We start from the raw sequence: 9,311 nt of genomic DNA, 5'->3' as shown, positions 1-9,311 counted from the left end.
GCCTTATGGGGAAAATACACAGACACACAAACACTTGATAACACACACACATACACGGCAACGCCCACCACCAGCACACACACTATGGCAGATGCAAGTATCAGCGAGAGCAGCAGCGCATTTACAACTTGGAGATATAACGATAGTTACGGCTGTAACTACGGTCTATGAGTCCCGGATGACCGCCAGAGGCGGTGCTTTAGCACTGGATATGTCCATCGCGCGCATGCGCAGCTCGAGTACAAATAACAACAAAGTCACCTGTGACCCACGTGACACCGGCTATATCAGCCGGTGTCGTCAGAGGATCTGTTCCCCGAATCTTCTCGCGAGCACACAAGAATTCTGAGTGACAGGGAACTCTGGCGGTCATCCGGGACTCATAGACCGTAGTTACAGCCGTAACTATCGTTCTATTTGGTCCCTACTGACCGCCAGAGGCGGTGCTTTAGCACTGGATGACTTATACCAACAATGTCATGAAGAATCCAAGCCCTTGCTCACCACTGGAAGCAGCGGAGCTCGGCAAAAGGACCACGCCCAAAGAATGGGGAGTGGCGACATTGACCTGATGACAACTGGAGAATGTGCCAGAAGACGCCCACGACGCCGCGGCGCAGATGGTCTCCAGGGGCACCCCTCTCAGGGCAGCCCAATATGTTGAGATGCTCCTTGTAGAGTGGCTTCTCAGCCTGATGGCAGGGGGCGGCCACTGGCCCCGTAAGCCTGTGAGATGGTATCGACAACCCAGTAGGGCAGCCACTGGTTAGAGGGCCTAACATACCCTAGGGACCAGAGGGTACAATGGTTGGACATTTACTACCGGCCGCGGTATGCCTAGTGTACAGGGTCCATATAACCGACTTAATGCATAGCGGGAAGTCGGTTATATAGACATCAACAGAATAAGTGTTTAACGGTGATTTAAACTAGTTTATGCGGGGAAAAGAGTGCTCAAAATCGGATTCAACAGGCCATCCACACCGACTCCCATTAAAAGTGATTGAAATGTACAGGAATCTGTCCATTTCAATCACATTTGATGACCCGTCCAGGGTGACTTTCTTCCCCAGGAATTAGTGTCTGAAAGCTGGCTAACATACCCTAGGGACCAGAGGGTACAATGGTTGGACATTTACTACCGGCCGCGGTATGCCTAGTGTACAGGGTCCATATAACCGACTTAATGCATAGCGGGAAGTCGGTTATATAGACATCAACAGAATAAGTGTTTAACGGTGATTTAAACTAGTTTATGCGGGGAAAAGAGTGCTCAAAATCGGATTCAACAGGCCATCCACACCTCACGACTCCCATTAAAAGTGATTGAAATGTACAGGAATCTGTCCATTTCAATCACATTTGATGACCCGTCCAGGGTGACTTTCTTCCCCAGGAATTAGTGTCTGAAAGCTGGCTAACATTACTTTAAATACAGTGTGCACATGGCTTTATTACCCATGAAATAGTGTGTGAAAGCTGGGTGACTTTGATGTGAATTTAAGGAAGATATGGCCATTTCATCCACACCTCACGACTCCCATTAAAAGTGATTGAAATGTACAGGAATCTGTCCATTTCAATCACATTTGATGACCCGTCCAGGGTGACTTTCTTCCCCAGGAATTAGTGTCTGAAAGCTGGCTAACATTACTTTAAATACAGTGTGCACATGGCTTTATTACCCATGACATAGTGTGTGAAAGCTGGGTGACTTTGATGTGAATTTAGGGAGGGAGAGCAGCAGCAGCAGCAGGCTGTGACCCTGGCGGAAATACATTGATTGTTTTAGCCAGGAATAAGTGTTTAGAAGGCGGGTAAAGTGTTCCTGCAGCTCCTCCATGACGGTAATAATGATTAGATATAATTGCCAGGGCAGAAAGCTCTTTTTAAAAGTGAAAAAACGATTTGAAACCGTTTGAAATGACTGGCGGGTGCTGATGGAAAGCAGGCGGAAATACATGGATTGTTTACCCAGGAAAAGGTGTTTAAAAGGCGGGTAAAGTGTCCCTGCAGCTCCTCCATGACGGTAATAATGATTAGAAATCATTTACAGGGCAGAAAGCTCTTTTTAAAAGTGAAAAAACGATTTGAAACCGTTTGAAATGACTGGCGGGTGCTGATGGAAAGCAGGCGGAAATACATGGATTGTTTACCCAGGAAAAGGTGTTTAAAAGGCGGGTAAAGTGTCCCTGCAGCTCCTCCATGACGGTAATAATGATTAGAAATCATTTACAGGGCAGAAAGCTCTTTTTAAAAGTGAAAAAACGATTTGAAACCGTTTGAAATGACTGGCGGGTGCTGATGGAAAGCAGGCGGAAATACATGGATTGTTTACCCAGGAAAAGGTGTTTAAAAGGCGGGTAAAGTGTTCCTGCAGCCCTTTAAATACAGTGTGCACATGGCTTTATTACCCATGAAATAGTGTGTGAAAGATGGGTAAATTTGCTGTGAATATAAGGGAGATATGGCCCTTTCAAACAGGGAGATGACTGGCGGGTGCTGATGGAAAGCAGGCGGAAATACATGGATTGTTTACCCAGGAAAAGGTGTTTAAAAGGCGGGTAAAGTGTTCCTGCAGCCCTTTAAATACAGTGTGCACATGGCTTTATTACCCATGAAATAGTGTGTGAAAGATGGGTAAATTTGCTGTGAATTTAAGGGAGATATGGCCCTTTCAAACAGGGAGATGACTGGCGGGTGCTGATGGAAAGCAGGCGGAAATACATGGATTGTTTACCCAGGAAAAGGTGTTTAAAAGGCGGGTAAAGTGTTCCTGCAGCCCTTTAAATACAGTGTGCACATGGCTTTATTACCCATGAAATAGTGTGTGAAAGATGGGTAAATTTGCTGTGAATTTAAGGGAGATATGGCCCTTTCAAACAGGGAGATGACTGGCGGGTGCTGATGGAAAGCAGGCGGAAATACATGGATTGTTTACCCAGGAAAAGGTGTTTAAAAGGCGGGTAAAGTGTTCCTGCAGCCCTTTAAATACAGTGTGCACATGGCTTTATTACCCATGAAATAGTGTGTGAAAGATGGGTACATTTGCTGTGAATTTAAGGGAGATATGGCCCTTTCAAACAGGGAGATGACTGGCGGGTGCTGATGGAAAGCAGGCGGAAATACATGGATTGTTTACCCAGGAAAAGGTGTTTAAAAGGCGGGTAAAGTGTTCCTGCAGCCCTTTAAATACAGTGTGCACATGGCTTTATTACCCATGAAATAGTGTGTGAAAGATGGGTAAATTTGCTGTGAATTTAAGGGAGATATGGCCCTTTCAAACAGGGAGATGACTGGCGGGTGCTGATGGAAAGCAGGCGGAAATACATGGATTGTTTACCCAGGAAAAGGTGTTTAAAAGGCGGGTAAAGTGTTCCTGCAGCCCTTTAAATACAGTGTGCACATGGCTTTATTACCCATGAAATAGTGTGTGAAAGATGGGTACATTTGCTGTGAATTTAAGGGAGATATGGCCCTTTCAAACAGGGAGATGACTGGCGGGTGCTGATGGAAAGCAGGCGGAAATACATGGATTGTTTACCCAGGAAAAGGTGTTTAAAAGGCGGGTAAAGTGTTCCTGCAGCCCTTTAAATACAGTGTGCACATGGCTTTATTACCCATGAAATAGTGTGTGAAAGATGGGTAAATTTGCTGTGAATTTAAGGGAGATATGGCCATTTCATCCACACCTCACGACTCCCATTCAAAGTGATTGAAATGTACAGCACTCTGTACATTTCAATCACATTTCACGACCCGACCAGGGTGACTTTCTTCCCCACGAATTAGTGTCTGAAAGCTGGCTAACATTACTTTAAATGCATGGTGCACATGGCTCTGTTACCCATGAATTAGTGTGTGAAAGATGGGTGAGTTTGATGTGAATTTAAGGGAGATATGGCCATTTCATCCACACCTCACCACTCCCATTCAAAGTGATTGAAATGTACAGCACTCTGTACATTTCAATCACATTTCACGACCTGTGTAGACTGGCTTTCTTACCCATTAGGTACACCGACAAAGCCACCTCTTCGGGGCCGCTCCAAGACCCCCAAAACACGGACGCAGCAGCCCCAGCATCTCTCCCTGACATGAGCAAACAGGTTATTTCAGACTTCCATGACATACCCCGGGGAAAAGCACCTCTCTGTGGCCGCTCCAAGACCCCCAAAACACGGACTAAGGAGCTCCAGGATCCCTCCCTGCCTTGAGAAAACAGGCTAGTTCACACTTACATTACGTACACCGACAAAGCCACCTCTTCGGGGCCGCTCCAAGACCCCCAAAACACGGACGCAGCAGCCCCAGCATCTCTCCCTGACATGAGCAAACAGGTTATTTCAGACTTCCATGACATACCCCGGGGAAAAGCACCTCTCTGTGGCCGCTCCAAGACCCCCAAAACACGGACTAAGGAGCTCCAGGATCCCTCCCATGTACCTCCAGAACCTCGAGCACCTTGGGTCCCCGGGCCCCCGAACTTAAGCACTCCCCCACGGACTAAACCAAGATGATCACACCCTCAAGAATCTCGTGCCCCTGGGAATCTTAAAGGGGGTATACTTTGCGGTGCTTTACCGTCCGCCCATCAGCACCCATAGTCGGCCTTCCTCACAGCAGCAGCACCCAACCTCCATGGAGGATGTTTCTCGTGCCCCTGGCTACACTTAAAGGGGGTATACTTTGCGGTGCTTTACCGTCCGCCCATCAGCACCCATAGTCGGCCTTCCTCACAGCAGCAGCACCCAACCTCCATGGAGGATTTTGCTCGTGCCCCTGGCTACACTTAAAGGGGGTCTACTTTGCGGTGCTTTACCGTCCGCCCATCAGCACCCATAGTCGGCCTTCCTCACAGCAGCAGCACCCAACCTCCATGGAGGATTTTGCTCGTGCCCCTGGCTACACTTAAAGGGGGTCTACTTTGCGGTGCTTTACCGTCCGCCCATCAGCACCCATAGTCGGCCTTCCTCACAGCAGCAGCACCCAACCTCCATGGAGGATTTTGCTCGTGCCCCTGGCTACACTTAAAGGGGGTCTACTTTGCGGTGCTTTACCGTCCGCCCATCAGCACCCATAGTCGGCCTTCCTCACAGCAGCAGCACCCAACCTCCATGGAGGATTTTGCTCGTGCCCCTGGCTACACTTAAAGGGGGTCTACTTTGCGGTGCTTTGCCGTCCGCCCATCGGCACCCATAGTCGGCCTTCTTCACAGCAGCAGCACCCAACCTCCATGGAGGATTTTGCTCGTGCCCCTGGCTACACTTAAAGGGGGTCTACTTTGCGGTGCTTTGCCGTCCGCCCATCGGCACCCATAGTCGGCCTTCTTCACAGCACCACCTGCCCTGCTGGAGGTTCACACTTTAACTTTTTTTACCCTCTTCTACCTTACAAATCATCCCACACTTGAGCACTCCTCACTCGGACTAAACACCTACATGCTACCACCAGAACCAGAATATCGTGCCCCTGGGGATCTTAAAAGAAGAAAACCCATAGTGGGATTAAAAACAGAACACTTAGTAATTTTAACAAACTTTATTTACAGTAATATTGACAGTAATAAATAAATTCAAACAGGATATAACGTATTTACAAGGGGACTGATTACAACAACACACTGCATATTTACAAGTTGATCACTGGCAACAGTGGGTGAAGTTGGGGCAGAGTATGGCACCCTCTCTTCACCCATGTCTGAGGGGTTGTGTTCGGCCAGTGACTGGTCCCTCTTCGGGACATGTCTTGGTAGGGAGTCTTGGTAGGGAGCCGGGCTGTGCTCCTCTCCAGAGTTGTCACTGTCGATGTCAATACCCGCAAAAGTGTCTTCATTTCCCGCTGCTGCTGTCGATGCCGCCGCCGCTGCTTGAAGTGACTGTGTGAAGAGCAACCGAATGTCCGCAGCCTCCTTCAAAGAAGGATTATTCGCGTAAAATTTGTCCGCAGTTGCAGTGTTGTGACACATGAAATCACTCACTCTTTGGCGGTTGCCTTTGTCTTGAAACCTCTTCGCATTATCGGCGTGGACTGTGCGGAGGTCGGTGAAGTTAATGGGACTGCGGAGCCCCACATCAGCCCATGCCAACCTCAGGGAGTAGGCAAGCTTCCTGAACGGGTTCTTCCCCTCTGTGTACAGAAAGTAACGGCTCTGGGTGCAGGTCAGCGTACCCTTAATTTCCAGCCACCTCTTCATCCATCCAAATTCTTCTACGGTGAGGTACAGCTGCGCCTCCCCGAACGCGTTGGCCGTCTTGTGGTTACTTACCTGTTATGACAGAGATAGAGAGTGTCAATACAATGTCAATCATGCATATAACTGCCAGAATAAATACATTGATTAATAGCACTCACATGAACCAGGTAGCCGAAGGCAGTGCCAGTTGTATCCGCCTTTCGGACCTCGGCGTTGGTCATGTTGGAGTAGACCCCCGGACGGTGGCCATAAATGCAGCTCCAATGAAGAGTCATATACCCATAGAGCAGTGTCCGGGTCGCGGTAGTCGGATTGCTGGCCATCACATCCAGGAGCTGAGGGATGCGAGTGGTGGTCGAAGTCAAGCATGTCATTAGGTCGTTGTGGCTCGGCAGACCTTCCATCTTGTCACGCTTCACTTGCATCTGGTGGATAAGTACTTTTCTCTTCAGGGACTTCAGGATGGCAACTACTTCCCGTTTGATTAAAATCATGTCCGTTTGGCTGAGCCTGCTCCCCTTGCACGGTGTGTCGGCCATGTACTTGAGAAAGTGTGATATATTCTTGATGTAGAAGTCGGAGGTCGTGACCTGAAGGCTTGACTTCATCAGGCTCCGGGACCACCCGCGTATCCTCTTGAGATCCCTCAAAAAGAGCCAGTCAGACAGGCGATTGAAACCGTGTGCCATGAAACTGAGGAACGACTTCACTCTGCTTAGTTTGGAGACTGTGTTTTCCTGGAGCCTCACTGGTGGGTCGATACCTGCATAATGCTCCCGGTATCCTTGCAGATACTCCTCTGTGAAATATAAACAGTACTTTAATGACAACACATGATGTGTTACAGAAACTGCATGTGTCACATAGCCAAAACACTTACCCATGATCCGTGGGAATGTTATGTCCCGCATTATATTTCCCCGGCCCCTGCCCCGGAACCAGGGGGAATTTATGGGAGGGGAGGTTGACGAGGCCTCGGTATGGATGGATGCAGGCTCTGAGGAGCTGGGTGAATGGGTGTGAGAGCCAGTGGGGGACTTGCTGCAGGCGGGAATGGGAGACGTGCTGCAGGCGGGAATGGGAGACGTGCTGCAGGCAGGAATGGGAGACTTGCTGCAGGAGGGACCTTTCGACTTGGACAGCCTCGTTGGTGTCGACTCTGGTCGGGGTCGTTTCTTCAGAATGACCCGCTCTCGTTCCTCCCCATCGAACGCGGGCATGTCCCCGGCCCGCTGATCCATCCTCTGTCGCTTGTCCTTTATCCTCTGCTGCAACTTGCAGCGCAGGGATTTCACCTCAGCAGCATATATGTCCCGCTGAGCCCTCACTGCGTTAGCCTCCAGCCTCCATTCTTTGCAGTCCGGGTTGTCACATTCATTCACCGGGGACAAGGGTGGAGGTTGTGACAGTATATCGTCGTCTGCCACCGTGTCAACAGCCCAAGCGGTAATCATTTCTATTGTGGGGTTTGTCATTCGGAGTTCATAAAGCTCCTTCTTGGCCACTGTCATTTTCATTTGATTTTGAACCACATGTAGTTCCTCCCGGGCCAGCTCAACATGGTCTCTGGCCAAGTGGCGATCCAGCCTTGTGCCGTGGTACTCGCATCCCAGAATGGTACAGGGATGGAGCCTAATGTTGGTCCGTCCGTTGGCCAACAACAGCAGAATTTTTCTTTCATCCAAGTTACGCACACCATGGTTCCTCTGTAGGTGCTTGCTCAGGGCACGGTAGGAGCTATTGCAGATCGGACAACGGACCGCCATCCGACCTGTATTCTTGAGCATTTCGGTACCGGAAAATGTCACCAGAATCGTGGGTAAAAAAGAAGGAAGCGTGAAAAGACTCACGAAAGACGCACTCAGCTTATTTTCAAATCTGTGTTTGTTTTCATTTGCATCATGGTGCGGTGTCCCATTTAGGCACTCGTTAGGCGGGCAGAGATCCCTGTAATCTCCCCTCACGTTCCTCCAGAGTCTGATTCTCCCAAAGGATACCCGACAGTTTCGGGTACGACCCAGAGGGCGCACGGTGGACGGCCAGGGCGAGGCCGCCACACCGCGCTGGAGTCAGGGTCCCGGTGAGGCGCAGGACGGAGCACCCGGCAGTAGCCTCCAGCAGACCCCCGCGCGGTTCCCTCGTCCCTCAGAAGAGGTGGAGAGGCGGAGGGGTGGGTCTTTTCATCTGCTGGCGGGTTGCCGGGATAACAGTATCCTCCGGGGAGGCATTGAACCCTTCTCAACTGCCCCCCGGAGGAGGCAGGGGAGTCAGGTACCCAGAGGGTGGACGGCCAGGGCGAGGCCGCCACACCGCGCTGGAGTCAGGGTACCGGTGAGGCGCAGGACGGAGCACCCGGCAGTAGCCTCCAGCAGACCCCCGCGCGGTTCCCTCGTCCCTCAGAAGAGGTGGAGAGGCGGAGGGGTGGGTCTTTTCATCTGCTGGCGGGTTGCCGGGATAACAGTATCCTCCGGGGAGGCATTGAACCCCTCTCAACTGCCCCCCGGAGGAGGCAGGGGAGTCAGGTACCCAGAGGGTGGACGGCCAGGGCGAGGCCGCCACACCGCGCTGGAGTCAGGGTCCCGGTGAGGCGCAGGACGGAGCACCCGGCAGTAGCCTCCAGCAGACCCCCGCGCGGTTCCCTCGTCCCTCAGAAGAGGTGGAGAGGCGGAGGGGTGGGTCTTTTCATCTGCTGGCGGGTTGCCGGGATAACAGTATCCTCCGGGGAGGCATTGAACCCCTCTCAACTGCCCCCCGGAGGAGGCAGGGGAGTCAGGTACCCAGAGGGTGGACGGCCAGGGCGAGGCCGCCACACCGCGCTGGAGTCAGGGTCCCGGTGAGGCGCAGGACGGAGCACCCGGCAGTAGCCTCCAGCAGACCCCCGCGCGGTTCCCTCGTCCCTCAGAAGAGGTGGAGAGGCGGAGAGGCGGAGGGGTGGGTCTTTTCATCTGCTGGCGGGTTGCCGGGATAACAGTATCCTCCGGGGAGGCATTGAACCCTTCTCAACTGCCCCCCGGAGGAGGCAGGGGAGTCAGGTACCCAGAGGGTGGACGGCCAGGGCGAGGCCGCCACAACCAGAGAACCAGAAAAAAGGGGTGAAATGGGAAAAAAGTACCCC

The 9,311-nt window shown here is 51.4% G+C and overlaps 1 protein-coding gene across 1 annotated transcript; it reads right to left on the bottom strand.

Annotated features, from left to right (window-relative positions):
- Positions 1–5,526: 5,526 nt before the first annotated feature.
- Positions 5,527–8,080, bottom strand: LOC139434987 (uncharacterized). Its single transcript, XM_071205262.1, has 3 exons — positions 7,077–8,080; positions 6,355–6,995; positions 5,527–6,268 (listed from the first exon to the last, which is right to left on the bottom strand). Exons 1-3 carry the CDS (start codon positions 7,981–7,983, stop codon positions 5,576–5,578), a joined length of 2,241 nt encoding a protein of 746 aa, XP_071061363.1. The 5' UTR covers positions 7,984–8,080; the 3' UTR covers positions 5,527–5,575.
- Between the last annotated feature and the right edge of the window lie 1,231 nt (positions 8,081–9,311).

The sequence above is a fragment of the Pseudochaenichthys georgianus genome, chromosome 13 (assembly GCF_902827115.2).
Source record: "Pseudochaenichthys georgianus chromosome 13, fPseGeo1.2, whole genome shotgun sequence".
Classification (NCBI taxonomy): Eukaryota; Metazoa; Chordata; class Actinopteri; order Perciformes; family Channichthyidae; genus Pseudochaenichthys; species Pseudochaenichthys georgianus.
This window is presented reverse-complemented; position numbering and strand designations above follow the sequence as displayed.

What these genes read in the sequence shown, in the direction of transcription:
- LOC139434987 (XM_071205262.1), bottom strand. Translation starts at nt 7,983, where the DNA reads ATGCTCAAGAATACAGGTCGGATGGCGGTCCGTTGTCCGATCTGCAAT. An exon ending in AACATTCCCACGGATCATGG is followed by an intron (nt 6,996 to 7,076) that starts GTAAGTGTTTTG and finishes TATATTTCACAG; the next exon opens with AGGAGTATCTGCAAGGATAC. An exon ending in CCTTCGGCTACCTGGTTCAT is followed by an intron (nt 6,269 to 6,354) that starts GTGAGTGCTATT and finishes CTGTCATAACAG; the next exon opens with GTAAGTAACCACAAGACGGC.